Below are 15891 nucleotides of genomic sequence, written 5' to 3'. Positions count from 1 at the left end.
TTTAGCTTTTTATTTAACACATTTCTTCTTCTTCTCTATAAATTTTTTATTTTTTTGCCAAATGAATGTTGACAAAAATTTGGCGGGTATATTATACTTCCTTTGATTCTTTTCAATTGTCCCATTTTTTTATTTAGACAATTCACTTTAATTGTCCCATTTTTATTTTAGAACATAATTTTTGGACCAAATTGTCCTTATACAATTCATGTAATTACCAAAACATCTTTATTTTTTTTACTAAACTATTCTATTTAACTCCCCATTTCACTACATCACATGGATATACTATTTAAGGTGATCCCCTTCACTTTTTTAATATTCGTGACCAATCCAAATGGAAAATTAAAAAGAATGGGTGGGAGTATGATTTAAGATGATTAATGATTGTACAGTACAAGGCTAGTACGATTTGTACTTAAAATGAACATTAAAGAATCTAAGGAGTAAAAGAATAATAGCATGGAATAATTGTACTTCTAGGTTGTTCCGTTGAATTTTCAAAGTAGATAATATATTTAAATATTAATACCTTTCACCGTGATCCATTGGGTGAATTTGTTATTTTAAAACTGGAAAACGTATTGGAAAGTAGATAAGAAAGTATTGGAAAACGTCTAGACTCTTTAATTTGGTTATTTTAAAAACAATATTAACATTGTGGTGAATTTGTTTTGGAGTCTAATGAATTTAAAGTCGTGTTTGAGTTAATCTCAACTAATTTAAACAATATATAACAAGTCGTGACTTGATTTTAAATTCAATTATTCAAAGATACATGCAAAAGAGAATTACTAACAAATTGAATTAGTTGTGTAGAATTCTTCGATACAGGTAGTAGTTATGGTAGTTGTTAGAATATAATTTTCTTTGATCAAATATGCAGTAAATCTAAAAACACTACCTTTTATTTAAAATACTTTTATTTGTCACATTACTTAACATGTTACTCTACTGAACATTAACATTTTTAAAAATTAATATTTAAATATATTTTTTATTTTTATAATAATATTTAGCTTTTATTGAATCAGAAACATATATTTCTACTTGCTATGCGGATTACGCAAGATAAAAATATTTTGAGAAATAGATAAAAATTCAATCTCTTAGACTAAAATCGAATGGGAGACTTAGAAAAATCGAATCATAGACGAATCTACTAGAACGGTTAAAACTGAAGCCCACAAGTTTATAACCTCATAAAAGTGGTGAACTCTCTTTAAGGTGGAAATGGAGTATAAAATTACAATTAAATAAGATATTCAAGTTTTATGATCTTCTAGAAATTATTCTAACCCTATCATGTTTGGCTATTCTTATGAGAAACTCTTTGTTCTTCATATGAACTTAAAATAAGAATTTCTTCTTCTATTTTAAAATACTGACAATATTTGACTTTAAATGTAGTTTAATACACTAATTCAATCAGTAATACATATAATTATTTATATTTATGATCAAATATTATAAGAATTTGATATTAATAATCTTTACAGAAAGATGAATCAAGTAAAATTCCACTTGATTAATTTTTAACTTATTTTCTCTTTATTTTTGTTTGTTCTATTGATTTACTTTTTTTCACTAATCCTAATGCAATACTAAAAGTCAAATAATTTTAATTTTGAGTTTTTAAAAATTATAAAAAGTTATATTATATATTGAGACGAATCTATCAAGATCTTACATAATTATGTTTTTTTCATATAAATCGATGAGAAATTTTAGTCAAAATTTGACGCTAAAATTCGTGAATTCTATTTGAGAAAAGCATATTTAAACGAAAAAAAAATATAATATTAAAAATATACAATAAATAAATTGCATAATATTACTAATGTGGTAAGTAATAAAAAAGAAGGAAATATTAATTGGACTATTATCGTCTAATATGTGATTACTCTTTCCCACTCCAAAATTGGTGAATACTTTTCCCCACACCAAAAGCCTCTTGCTGCCACGGAAATCGTAATAGTACCATACTCACGTCACTTTGTATCAATCTTGTGATTCATGTCCAATATATAAACTTTCAAAATCTCCATAAGGAAACACTTCTCTAGCCTCCAGTTTTATTATTTTAATTTTATCAAACCTCGAAGCTCTCAAGTCTCAACAATGGCGGAACTTAAGAAATACATCTACGAGGTCGAACCTCCGAAGCCTGAACTAGATGGAAAACCTTCTGTTGGACCTGTTTATCGTAGTATCTTCGCTAAAGATGGATTTCCTCAACCTCCTCCTGGCATGAATACGTGCTGGGACATCTTTCGGTTATACTCTTCTCCGATTGTCGGACTATTCAATTTGTTGAATTTTGAATTCTAAAATTGTTTTTAGTTTTCATTTGTGTATGAACGGGTAAACTTGATCGTCTTTTTTTGAATTGAAAGAGATTTGCGTTGCGGTTAAATTTGATTGCTGATTTCTAATTTAAGTTGCGTTTGCTTGTATTTTGACTGTATAAACTATGAAGTAAAATTTTGTTGACTTTGAGTTTTGTTTTTGTAGTTGTAATGTTGTGTGATGAACTGGTGAACTTGTTCGATTTTTTTGGATATTGAGAGATTTGCGTTGTGGTTAAATTTGATATTTAATTTCTAATTTAAGTTGCATTTACTTATACTTTGATTCTATAAACTATTTATCAAATTCTCTTGACCTTTAAGTTTTCTTTTTTATTAATAGGTGTTTATTTTTAATCTATTTTAGGTTTATTATTGAATGTGATTTAGGAATTTGCATGGTTAGCCAGATTTAAATATGATGAATTCTTTGTTCATTTCTTCATATTTTCTTATTTTACTTAAATTTTTATTTTCTTATTTCCTGTTTACATATTTATTTGTCTTGATGATTGATTGCATTTAATTGTGGTCATAATTTGATTGTTTTGTATATTTATCTGCAAAATTTGTGAAAATTAAGAAAATAATGTTTCAGTAATTAATTAAATGTTTTAAAATGCAGTATTCTTAAAGAACTCAGAATTATCCATGAATAATAGACTTATTTACATTACTAATTGTTGGATAGTTGATTAAGATACAAAATAAGATAATAGTTATGACATCATCATGACATTTTGGTAAAAGAAGGCAACAATTGACAATTTTGAGAGAAGATATTATGGATGAGGTTTTGCTTTAGTTATAGTTATAGATAAATAATTAAATTTATAGAACCAAATGCTATTATCAATTTCATATTGTTCGTCTCAAAATGTGGTCATGATCTAAAATTGACTTCATATATAAGTACTTTGTAGTATTTTACTAGTAGAGAAGTAGATATATCAATTGTCAGATATGTACATTGACCATTGAAAAGTCACAAAAGGAACCCTACGGAATAGTAAATGTATTCTACGAAATAAAAGCAAGAGGAAGGAGTGGCTGAAGCAATGTTTTCCAGTATAGAAAAGAACAACTCCAACTACTTTTAGATCGATCTCTGCATAAATGAACTCCTTATTCAAGGTTGAATCCATGTTTGGTGGACTCATTGTTTCACCTAAAAATGATATGTGGTATATCAATTTGTATTGATTGAGTTGACACTTGAACTGTTGGAAATACCATTTTAGGCTACAAGGAATCGCATACAATATTCTTGTTATAATATGTTACATTTGGTAGAAGAAAGATGCAGCAATTGAAGAAGCTTAGCAAAGCTCAAAGAAAGAAATATTTTCCTTATTTTATTTGTGAATTGAATATTTACTTCTTGCATGAATATAGAAAACAAGAATGGGTGTAATACAGGAAACTAACTTTTTTGCCTTTTATACAAAAGTTTGTTATATTTAAGCTGACATGGATAGTTTGTTACTAATCCTGCCACATCAACTTTATGTCAAACCATCCACTTCATTAGCCATGTGTATTAGCATAATGGACTACCCTTGCTAAAGGATGGGATTGAACATAGGCTATGCTAGTATCTTTCTCATAGGCTATGTTAGTATCTTTCTTAGACTTCTCAGTTCTTTGCTCCTCCTACTGGTGAAATTGTTAATGCCTGTACCTCATGAATCATGATATTGATTCGTACTTCATGGTGAATTTATCATTTTACTGTTGGTTTAGATTTCGAAACATTATGCCAGTACAAATGTACGAGTTTAAATATGACATCTGAATCAATGAAATAATTTCAAAACATCTAATGCAGAATGGCTGTAGAGAAGTATCCCAATAATCCAATGCTTGGCCATCGTGAGATTGTGGATGGAAAGGTACATAATCCTTGCTTTTATATTAATCTATAATCTCTGTGACAGTATGACTTGAAGTGTAAGCTTTTTGTGCTGTGTGATACATATCCTCAAACTTTACTGGTTGATTTGTCTTTGCAGGCTGGAGAATATGTATGGCTTACTTACAAGAAGGTATATGACATAGTCATCAAAGTGGGAAATGCTATCCGTCATTGTGGTGTCGGAGAGGTAAGCTGTCTGTTGACACATTTTGTTATCTTTATGTACCCTCAAGGGAGACTTAGGTTTGTGATTGTTGATAATCTAAAAATAATGTTTATCTTCAGAAGAAAAAGTTGTAGTGTCCTTGTTGGTGGCTGTATTAGAATTATCTTTTGAAACGGAATTAGCTGCTTTTGTCTGTGCATTATAGTGGCACCTTCTTAGAATACTTTACCATGAACTTGTTATGATTGTTTTGACTCCAAAAGCGGTACTTGTTCTTTGTATCGAGTCATAATTTTGTGCACAGATAAAGCTTTTTGCTGTTCTTTAATAATATTAATATGCATCTATTGTTCTCAGGGAGGACGTTGTGGTATTTATGGTGCAAATTGTGCTGAATGGGTCATGAGCATGGAGGTATTGTACAAATCTTCACTCCTCCCTCTCGCTTTTCTTTTTAGGTATAGGTGTTTTTCATTTTTAAGAGCTACCCTTCTTACTCTATATATCTGTAAGGTGCTGCTTTAGTGCATCATAATATCTCAGGGGAAAATAATCCATCTTTTGAACTCTGTTGATATGATTTATACATTAAATTTATTGCATTTGGAACTTTAGGTTGCCCAGAACAGTGGTTTCTATGCATTCCTCTATATCTGTGCTGTTTACTTGTCTATCTAATATTATAACTTTTGCACAGGCTTGCAATGCGCATGGACTCTATTGTGTCCCTTTGTATGACACTTTAGGTAAGTTTTTCTCTGTGAAGATCGACACTTACATTCCGAGGGTTTTAGAAATTCAAGGGGGTGTACAATGCTATATTTTTCTTTGGCATTGCATTGTTACCCTTTTAGGCTGTCCCTGTAGGCCTGTACTATAAATTTGCATTTTGCTGCACAATGTTTTTTTGGCTGGGTTTTCATGTCTCTTGTTGTTAACTTGATAGGGGCTGGTGCTGTGGAATTTGTCATCAACCATGCTGAAGTTTCAATAGCATTTGTCGAAGAAAAAAAGATTCCTGAGGTATATAACTGGTTCTTCTGTGAATTATTGCTTTTAAAATCTGATGATAAAATATGTTGCCAGTAGTTTTGAAGAAAAAACGATAATTAAGTCTGAATAACATTTTGGTTATTTGCTTATAGTTTAAATTGTTTGTATTTTTAATTGCAAACTCTCTGAAAATAAAGGATTATTTTATTCTTAAACTCAATAGTGACCAACATTTTTATTTTTACAACGTGTCTCCATATTTTATGATATAGAAGTATCATTCTGTTTTTACCGAGTTAATAGTCTGTGTTATTTGCTTTCAGCTGCTTAAAACTTTGCAAAACACGTCGAAATTTTTGAAAAGTAAGTTTCTTCTGCTGTTTATTCTGTTAAACTTTCCTTGTTATATTTAAGGAGTTCATATATGCTAGTGTTTATGCAGCTTTGGTTAGTTTCGGGAAGGTTACACCTGAGCAGAAGGATGAAGTGGAAAAATTTGGCCTGAAGATATATAGTTGGGACGACTTTTTGGAATTGGTAGGTGGCCTTTTTTCAACGGTGGATTGTATTCCTTTTAAACTTTACTGCTTCCCATGGTTTTTATTGAACTTTATTGCTTCTTGTTGATTGACTTACTGTTCTATGTTTCGAGAAGTACTTTGAGCCAAGTATGCAGAGTTGTTATTAGATTGTTCTAATGATATAATGTGCAAACTTGTTGCTTAAATAACATACTATTTCTGTTTCATGTTGTTAGCCAAAAGCTCTCACCTAAAAGTCAAATTCTAATAAACAAAAAGTAATAGAGGTAATAGTTATTGAACATTATCATAGGCAGTAGCAATGCTAATACGATAACCTAATGGTGCTTTTCTTAGGGTTTTGTGTTTCTGTGCTGTGATGATTTAAATTTTTTGTGTAATTGGTCTTCAAATAACACACTCCTCTTTTGCTTTTATTCCTCAGTTTTATTTTTGTTTGCAAGATTTCTTTTAAGATTATGAGAGCTTCAAGGAAGTATTTTCAAATCGAGGAACCCTTTGATCTGGAAAAACATAGTTTCTGCACTTAATTATCTCTTTCCAATAATGAAGTATACAAATGCCCAAGATGGTGGCTAGAGAAAATAGTGAAAGCGATAATACAATGCTAATTGCTTTTTGGTTTTTTTAAATGACTCGAAAGTTGAAACCCCCCTTTCTCTTGAAGAAAAAGGATGTTGTTAGAAACTGGAGGATATCTTTGTATATAGTACTTAATGTATAAATCATATTACTGAGGTATGTATATCAATGCAGTTTTTATCAAACACCGTTCCTTGTGAATTATGCAATCTCTTGTATTATAGGTGGTTGGGTTGTTCTCCTTAAAATTTGCATCCAGTTATGACCAACTTTTTCATCTGTTTCATGGACCTGTTAGGAATTGCCTTATTTTTAATGTTTACTTCTGTTTACTGCAGGGAGGTAATGAACAACATGAACTGGTGAAAAAGGATAAGAGTGATATATCCACAATAATGTATACTAGTGGGACAACTGGTGAACCAAAGGGTGTACTCATTTCAAACGAGAATATTATTACTCTAATAGCTGGTGTAAACCGCTTTCTTGAAGCTGAGAATGAAGAGGTGCTTGAAATAACTCTTGTGATATTTTTTATTGTCAGAAAGGTCTTAAGCATTTGTTATACTTACCCAGGCTTGCCTATGTATTTTGTTTTATATTTTCTGCAGTTAACGACAGAGGATGTGTATCTGTCGTACCTGCCTTTGGCTCATATCTTTGATCGGGTAATAGAGGAGTGCTTTATATCTCATGGTGCACGAATAGGATTTTGGAGAGGGGTTAGTGAATAATTTTTTGTGATATTTTTCAGACTAGTTATTTTTGTGGCATATCAGGTGGATGTTGTTAAGATTTATTGCTTGGTTTTATTAAGGATGTCAAGTTATTGCTTGAAGATGTTGGAGTGTTAAAGCCAACAGTTTTCTGTGCTGTTCCTCGTGTATTAGATAGAATTTATGCAGGTAAGTACTGTTAATTTGTCTGTTTGCTCACTGATTTCCTGCTTTAACCTCGACTTGAAAAGACCTATTTTTAACTGTTTACTTACTGTTCTTCACTTTGATCAAATATTCTTTCTTTTGTGGCATTAGGAGGTGGAGGGCTTGTAGAATGAGTATGCTTTCTCATTACTTTCTTTTACTCCTTCCCTTGCAGGTTTGCAAGAGAAACTTCGAGCTGGTGGTTTGTTGAAACGTACACTTTTTGGCTTTGCATACTCACGGTAATTACTTGTATTAAATGAGATTAGAAATCGCTAATATTTTAATTCACAAACCGAATGTCATTTTCCTGAAATTTTGTGTGTATATGTTGCTCAGTAAATTCAATAACATGAAGAAGGGTGCGAAGCATTCAGAAGCAGCTCCCATATTTGATAAAATTGTCTTTAAAAAGGTAGGAGCCCATTGTTTCCTACTTTTTTATAAAACCTTTTTATTCCTGTTTCTTTTTTTTCACTATTGTGTTTCTAGGATTTTTCCGACATAAATTGCTTCATTTGAACTCAGGTGAAGGAAGCTTTGGGGGGAAGAGTGAGACTGATACTGTCTGGGGCTGCACCACTTGCTAATCATGTAGAAACATTTTTGCGTGTAGTAGCATGCTGTTACGTGTTGCAAGGATATGGTATGTTCTTATGAGTTCTTGAGCAGCCGAGCTATTACTTTCTAATTCTGTATGTGCATGTCTGATTGTAGTATCAATTAGTTTCTTTTGCACTCTGCTGCCTGTTTCATTTTTCTTCATGCAAAACATTGCTTTTTATTTCATTGTCCATTTTTTTGATCTCAAGTTTGTGGGAGTTTAATAAAGTGTTTTCTGGGTAATATATTTTCTCATTTCAAAATGTGAGCATACAATAATGTACTTGCGGATTACTGACTTTTCATATTTTGGTTTTATAAGTTGCAGACTGTTGGGGGGTTAAGGTTCTTGCCAGCTCAAAAAAATATATGTGGTGTGCTCTTACAAGCCAGTTGAATACTCCTAAGTTTTTGTTGCGGATTACTGACTTTTCATATTTTGGTTTTATGAGTTGCAGACTGTTGGGGGGTTAAGGTTCTTGCCAGCTCAAAAAAATATATGTGGTGTGCTCTTACAAGCCAGTTGAATACTCCTAAGTTTTAGTTGCGGATTACTGACTTTTCATATTTTGGTTTTATGAGTTGCAGACTGTTGGGGGGTTAAGGTTCTTGCCAGCTCAAAAAAATATATGTGGTGTGCTCTTACAAGCCAGTTGAATACTCCTAAGTTTTAGTTGCGGATTACTGACTTTTCATATTTTGGTTTTATGAGTTGCAGACTGTTGGGGGGTTAAGGTTCTTGCCAGCTCAAAAAAATATATGTGGTGTGCTCTTACAAGCCAGTTGAATACTCCTATGTTTTAGTTCCGGTAGTACAACTCACATGAATTAGCTTACCTTAGTTCAATTGAAGTGTTTGAAACAGTTATTATAAGCATTTAATAATAAATGATAATTTCACAATATATTATGAGTTAAGTACTAATGGGCTTATGGGCTTTAAGGTTGTCTCACAAATATTGGTGTTTTTATCGTGGCTGTTGTTTTAAGTGGTAGCAGCAGTTGAAATGTTGAATATTAAGTTAGTTCAGTACAAATAGTACTTCTATTAAAAATCAGACACCTTCAATGTGCAGTTGTCGTTAGCGGTGATATTTATGATGCCAGACACAAAGCCTCTTTGGTGTTACTGAATGTATGAAGCTTTCCCTTTATTTTCATACAACAAAGAGTTTTGTTGGCAAACAGAGTGAATAATTACGGGCTATAAACATACTTGATGAAAGAAAATTATGTTTTTATGGAGCTAATGAATTCTGAAGTACATTATGAACTCCGTGTTATACCATGTTTTTTAGAGACGCTTAATTTTTTGTAAACGTTAGTCTGACATTCATGCCAATAATGCAGGTTTGACTGAAACCTGTGCTGGAACTTTTGTTTCACTACCAAATGAGGTCGAGATGATTGGGACAGTTGGCCCACCAGTGGCAAATGTGGATGTATGCCTTGAGTCAGTCCCTGAGATGGGATATGATGCACTTTCTAGCACACCGCGTGGCGAAATCTGTATCAGGGGAAAAACACTCTTCTCAGGCTACCACAAACGAGAAGACCTTACAAAGGAAGTCATGGTTGATGGATGGTTCCACACAGGTTCATAAAAAGGATTTTTTTCAGTAGTGTGTTTTTATATCCTACATCATTTTGTGTTAGTTTGTTGATGAGGTTCACTTATATCAGGTGATGTTGGAGAATGGCAACCAAATGGAAGTATGAAAATCATTGACCGTAAAAAGAACATTTTTAAGCTTTCACAGGGTGAGTATGTTGCAGTTGAGAACTTGGAGAACATCTATGGACTTTGCTCTGCCGTTGATTCAGTAAGTTTTCTAGAATTTGTAACTTCATCCTCAAAATGTTCACTAGAAAAGCTGTTTGAGTATAATACAAGAGCTCTTCAAGATATTGAGTTTATGTCGCTTATATTCATGTCATCTTCAAAAAAAACGCATGGGATTACGTGAATTCATTTTCTACAAAGAACTGTTATGTTCAATCTAAGCATGTTTTTGCAGAACCAAGGAGTTAGATTTTCTGCATAAAATGTTGGCAAATGCAATTTTTGTCGTGCATACACTGATAATTACTTGTATTTTTCAGATATGGATTTATGGGAGTAGTTTCCAGTCATTCCTTGTTGCAGTTGCCAACCCCAATAAGGGTGCACTTGAGCGTTGGGCTCAAGCAAATGAAATAGATGGGGATTTCGATGCTCTGTGCAACAACCCTAAGGCAAAGGAGTACATACTCGGAGAGCTCTCAAAGATTGGAAAAGAGAAGAAGGTATGGATTGACTAGCTTAGCTTACATACCCCTCATTTTGATAGCTTGGTATTGGAATATTTGAGCTCTTCTGAATTTCACTTTGTTGCCATCAGCTAAAAGGCTTCGAGTTTATCAAAGCTATTCATCTCGATCCAGTGCCCTTTGACATCGAACGTGACCTCCTTACACCAACTTACAAAAAGAAGAGGCCACAAATGCTCCAGTACTATAAGGTAAAGGGTCATTAATAATTCCAAATTTTCAACATTTAAAGTGCTAAGTTTATTGTTTTGTTCTGACTGTAATGCTTGTGAATTTAATGCAGACTGTTATTGCTGATATGTACAAGAATACCTAGTAAACAAAATGCCCAGAGCAGAAGGCCGTCTATTTTCTTGACTTTAGTTTGGCTCACTTTATACTATTTCATTCTATCCCCGTTCCGCTGTACATTCTTTTGCTGATATAAGTTATGTGGACTATGGTAGTGAAAATTGTATCTGATAAATTGAACTTCTTTATAATATGTATTGTATCAATAAAATAAACATTTATTTATATGAAATGCGAACTCATTATAATGAAACAACAATAATGGCTATAAGCCTTAATTTCAAGAATGAGTTGACAGCATTACAACAAATAAAACTATGAGATTGTGAGTGACAATTGGTCATATTATTCATACTTGACGTACTATTTTTGCATAGTTGATTCATAAACAATGTTATCCACCCATTTGTTTAAGTCACCTACAACATATGCCAAACCCTAACTTCATTTGAATAAACATGGTTTTGAATTTTATCCTTTAGTATTGCTCAAATAAACATTTCAATACTGCACTCCATGTAGAGTTTACAAAGTCTAAAATCTACCCACCGTGTATCCAAAAAATCTCTCTATATCTCCAATTTGGTCTTTTTGCACTACTGAACAAAAAGAATTTTTTTTAAAAAAATTGGCCCAGGTCAAAATTGAGAATCAAATAGTTGATGCAAATAACACTAGTTTTGCTTACCATGCGACAACATATGAAAAAAGATCAATAACTATGGTTACACCCCATCATTGATAAGTTATAGTTTCCTAACAAGAAAAAGGACAATGCAACCAAGCCTCACAACTCATGATTCCATTATGAAAAAAATAAAGCTTACAATAAGCAACTTATAACGGATATTGATAATGCAGTTCTTGGAGCGAGAGAGAAACGATAAACACATTTGTGATAACTGGTAAGTGTAACTAACCATTATTGGGCAATGAGATAATGTCTATGTCCAAAGGTGGAACAAGTGGTGGTGTTACGTGCTGCAAAGAAAGCAGCTCCTTTATGCTGTACTTCATTCTTTGATCTGTTTAAAACGACAAGTACAACTTAGACAAGATTATATCACAATTCTATGTATTGACTAGCCAGATGATGCAAAATGAATACCTATAACATCCTTCTTGAACATGACGGGAGACACGGATGATCTTCTTTCTCTAAGTTTCAATGTTGAGGCCTTTGAGACCTTTGAAGAGGTTGCAGTTTTGGATGAGCTGCTACTGTCTACCGAAGATACAGGGAGGTGATCATGTCTTACTCTAATACTAGGATACTTCTCACAAAAAGATGTTAGAGAATCCATAGTTAAAAGCCAGCAACCGACTAAGTCAAGTACTTCAAGTAGTTTTGGTGGCTTGAAGAACTCAAGGGCTCCATTGGTCAGCAAAGTACCTCTAATACTCAATTCCACCAACTTTTTGACTTGTGAGAGATGTTCCAAGCACTTGTCTGTGAGGAGGGTGTTGTTAAGTGATAAATGACTCAACTCCTCAAAATCTAGCAGCACACAAATAGCTGGATCAGAAACCCGGGTCTTGTCCAAATTTAAACTTTTCAAGTGCTTCAGGTGTTGAAATGCCGCTAATGAGGGTAAATCATCCTCAATGCCACTCTGATGAATAAAACCTGACAATAAAACAGCATTAGTTCAAAGTTTAAACTAATCACAAACCATCGAAAGTATAGGCAATCTCAGCCCCACATTACCTTTAATGTTTGTGTGGCTCAAGTCAAGCTTCTTCAAGGATGGCATCATACTAATGTACATGATGGCATAATCATCAACTGATGAGTGAGACAAAGACAAAACTTCAAGGTTAGGGACATGTCCTGCCAAAGTTTCCATGCCGGCATTTCCGACTTTTGTGTTGTTGAGATTTATGTGTCTCAATTTAGCACCTATACAAGATATTGCTTCAACAGCATCATCTTGAATGGCACAAAAGCTAAGATCTAAAAGTTCCAACGCATCCATATGATACAGAAAGCCAAAATGAGTTAGAGAGGTGTTTGAAAGATTCAAGAAAGATACACGGCTTGATTTAATACTTGAAAGAACTTTCTCAGCATCCAGAAATGTTGACCCATTGGCAATCAGCTTTCTTAAGGTTACTTGGTCACTTCCATCATCCATTATAGATTGGATGGTGCATTCACTCATGTTCAAGCATACAATAGATTGCAGAGTCGGCAACTTTGTGATGTTGGTCCAAGTTAAATTCAAGAAACTCAACTTGCCGAAGTTCTTAAAAACCGCAGCCCCTTCATCCGTTATTCTACTCCCCCAAATATCAAGATATTCGAGGTTTGTTAATGCCTATGGAGAAAAACAAGTATGATTAGAGTCCCATGTAAAACCAAACTGAGGAAACAAGCAAGCTAAAGGCATTTAATTATAATTATTGAATTAGATATGAAATCTTAGTGAGCATCAATTAAGAATATCACATTGGCAACAGTGGCACTGTGAAACAATTACCTACAGCTTGGGATCCGTCATCACTTGAAGAGACAGATGATGTGAACCACATACTTGTGTATAATTTCAAGTACAAAGGAACTTAAGCAAAAGTGACTAGTTTCCTAACTCAGCAAACATGTAAATTGATAACAAGATTTGCCATTTATGTATCATTATGTGTTAAAGGCTAAAGCACTGTGAAAGATTATACATAATGAAATAGAGACCAGAACCAAACAAACAAAAGGATCAAAACCTACCTGTAGGGAACTCAATGCTTGATCAGAAATAGGTAAACCACCCAAGTCCAAGACAGATAAGTTTCGAAGTGCGCATAGAAGCTTAACACCAACAGAAGTTACTCCTGTCTGCGAGAGGTGAAGTTTCTCTAGTCGCGGAATGGATAAAAGATGCTTGATTCCAGCATCAGTGACCTTCATACATCTCGAAAGGTTAAGCTCCTTTAAGCTAGTCATTCCTGGAAAGAGAGAACAGACACTTGTGAAGCAACATTTCAAATGCCTACTATTTAAGGTTCTAGTTCAATACAAAATGACGAATCATAGTTCTAAACTACAGCCAGAAAGCAAAAGCAAAAGCAATTTAAACCTGCAAGAGGCCAAAGTGCAGGGTTATTAACACGGTAGCATTCTGCCACACTGAGGGAGCGCAAATAGGAAAATGCTCCCATGTACGCCATCCACTCTGAATCCACTGAGTTCTCCCCACTCAAATCAATGTCCTCTACACTATATTTGAAGACTCTTTGATTGAATCCACCAAAAAAATTTGAAAAAGTAACAGATCAGACCTCTGGCCAAATCACAATCTGAATTAAAATAAAGCAGCATTCAACAAAGAGATCAAAATAAACATTCTACATCACTCTTGTAGTCTTGTTCATGTTATAGACTCACAGTAATCAGTCCAGCAATCTTCTTTCATAATTTAAAAACTTTGCAGCTACTCCATATTCAAATTTTCATCCTCAGAAATTAATTTTCTTATTTAAAGTGGATACTTGAAAGCTTCTTATACGCTTTGGTTATTCGGCTTATTGAATTATTGATGTTCATAAACAATGAAAAACACTAGACAGTGTTGCCGGCAACCACACCAAAACTGAAAGCTTAGGGTTAGCTCTCTTGGATTAGACTAGTACTAAATTGAACTGTAATCACTTCTATTTTGTTAGTGCTTAACTGAAATAAACTGAAGTTTAGTTGAAACGACAGGCCCTTAATAACCAGAAAATCTGATATAATTGGAGCTAAACTAAGTAATAAATAATTAAATAACGTATTCAGGTCAGTAGTATACTATTCATCAATCAAACAAAATGATTTAAGTATCAGAATTCAGTAATTCATCTATTCATCAATTTGATATCATCAGCTCATCATATCAAAAATCTGATATATAACTGAAGCTTAAATAAGAAAAAAAAAATAATACTGTTAATCAATCAAACAAAATGACCTAACTCCTAAGTATCAGAGTTCATTAATTCATAAATTAGTCACCATCAGTTCATCAATTCATTATACACCTACGCTCGACACAAGAACTCACAAAATCCATATTTAATCAAACAAAATAAATTTGTAAGATAGAAATCAAATAATAAACGTCATAAAAATAATTGATACAAAACGATTCAAGTATCATAACTAAATATTGAAGCTCAACTAACTGAAACTTAATTACAGAATTATCAATTTTTAATCATGGATTTGGTCACAATCGACACAATAACTAAATTAGATCAAACAAAATCAAGTTAAATGGAAGAAATTAAACTCCAACAACGTTCAAATATACTTCATAATCATCATCAAGTAATTAAAAAAACAAAGCAGTAGAAAAAGAAAACAAACTCAAGCAAGGACGGAAAAAGAAGGCGACGGAGCAAAAGGCGATGGAGAAGAGCAGAAGCGAGAGGAGAAGGGAGGCGTTGGAGAGATCGGCGTTGCATCCGCCATTTTTGAATGGAATCGAAGTTCTCAGTAGCTACTTCAATGCACATCCTCGCTAATCTGCTATCAATTTCTTCTTCCATACCTCCATTTTTCTTCTTCTTACCTTCCATGGTAAGAGAAAGTTTTTTCAGGCAGATGGAAAATTCTAAAATAAATTTTTTCAGAATGGCACTTTTTATATCCTCGCCTTTTTAAGGTTGCCAATTTGTCATTTCCAAGTTCTAACCAATCAAGGAGTGATTAGAAATTTAGAATGTGTGTTCGGGCCGTATTCGGGTTCGAATTTAGGGTTTGACATGATAAATGGCTGGGTTTCTCATAGTATTCGATCCCTGTACTATAATTTTGGGCCAGGCTAATGATAAACACATATTCGTGTATGAAACAGTATGATAATGAGACTAATTTTATTAAGCAACATTCTTATGTTCTCTTTAATTTATATTAATTAGGTTATTTAGCTCATATATTTAATGCGTCTTTTGAAGAAATCGTCTCTTACAATAATTTATGAACTTTTTTAGGTTAGTTCATTTATATTTATCGTCTTAAAGTGATTATTTATAATCGATTACTAATAATTTTTATAATGAAAAATAATAATTATAGAATGATCACTTTTTTAGGCTTAAAATGATTACTTATAAACTTAAATTGATCACTTATTATCTTAAAATTATTAATTGAAAAATAGACAAATCATTTAGGTCCGTCTCATGTAAGATAGTCTCAACTAACCAAGACGAGCTGATCCTAATTGTCTATTTGGACATGTTA

The 15891-nt window shown here is 32.9% G+C and overlaps 2 protein-coding genes across 3 annotated transcripts; one reads left to right on the top strand and one right to left on the bottom strand.

The window, feature by feature from the left end:
• Positions 1 to 1881: 1881 nt before the first annotated feature.
• On the top strand, positions 1882 to 11027 carry LOC130800856 (long chain acyl-CoA synthetase 4-like). The gene is made up of 19 exons (XM_057664561.1): positions 1882 to 2276; positions 4177 to 4240; positions 4361 to 4450; positions 4787 to 4843; positions 5127 to 5175; positions 5376 to 5452; positions 5746 to 5785; positions 5865 to 5959; positions 6885 to 7052; positions 7158 to 7268; positions 7364 to 7451; positions 7645 to 7711; positions 7809 to 7884; positions 7998 to 8115; positions 9423 to 9668; positions 9756 to 9895; positions 10176 to 10358; positions 10454 to 10573; positions 10666 to 11027. Exons 1-19 carry the CDS (start codon positions 2122 to 2124, stop codon positions 10696 to 10698), a joined length of 1977 nt encoding a protein of 658 aa, XP_057520544.1. The 5' UTR covers positions 1882 to 2121; the 3' UTR covers positions 10699 to 11027.
• Positions 11028 to 11335: 308 nt separating this feature from the next.
• Positions 11336 to 15366, bottom strand: LOC130800857 (uncharacterized). 2 transcript variants are annotated; one of them, XM_057664563.1, is made up of 6 exons: positions 15013 to 15366; positions 13745 to 13899; positions 13396 to 13613; positions 12382 to 12991; positions 11782 to 12300; positions 11336 to 11698 (listed from the first exon to the last, which is right to left on the bottom strand). In XM_057664563.1, the coding sequence occupies exons 1-6, from the start codon at positions 15222 to 15224 to the stop codon at positions 11589 to 11591; spliced, it is 1824 nt and encodes a 607-aa protein (XP_057520546.1). In that variant the 5' UTR covers positions 15225 to 15366; the 3' UTR covers positions 11336 to 11588. The 2 variants fall into 2 exon arrangements, with proteins under 2 accessions (XP_057520546.1, XP_057520547.1); XM_057664564.1 differs by having other exon boundaries at positions 13745 to 13964; positions 15013 to 15150.
• Between the last annotated feature and the right edge of the window lie 525 nt (positions 15367 to 15891).

This window comes from Amaranthus tricolor, chromosome 15, assembly GCF_026212465.1.
Source record: "Amaranthus tricolor cultivar Red isolate AtriRed21 chromosome 15, ASM2621246v1, whole genome shotgun sequence".
Classification (NCBI taxonomy): domain Eukaryota; kingdom Viridiplantae; phylum Streptophyta; class Magnoliopsida; order Caryophyllales; family Amaranthaceae; genus Amaranthus; species Amaranthus tricolor.
The sequence above is the reverse complement of the archived record's forward strand: the minus strand, read 5'-3'. Positions and strand labels throughout refer to the sequence as shown.

Coding starts and splice junctions, on each gene's coding strand:
- LOC130800856 (XM_057664561.1), top strand. CDS start 2,122: ATGGCGGAACTTAAGAAATACATCTACGAGGTCGAACCTCCGAAGCCT. Junction 5,786..5,864: donor CACGTCGAAATTTTTGAAAA/GTAAGTTTCTTC, acceptor GTGTTTATGCAG/CTTTGGTTAGTTTCGGGAAG. Junction 9,896..10,175: donor TTTGCTCTGCCGTTGATTCA/GTAAGTTTTCTA, acceptor TGTATTTTTCAG/ATATGGATTTATGGGAGTAG.
- LOC130800857 (XM_057664563.1), bottom strand. CDS start 15,224: ATGGAAGGTAAGAAGAAGAAAAATGGAGGTATGGAAGAAGAAATTGAT. Junction 13,900..15,012: donor CTTTTTCCGTCCTTGCTTGA/GTTTGTTTTCTT, acceptor ATTCAATCAAAG/AGTCTTCAAATATAGTGTAG. Junction 13,614..13,744: donor TGCACTTTGGCCTCTTGCAG/GTTTAAATTGCT, acceptor CTCTCTTTCCAG/GAATGACTAGCTTAAAGGAG.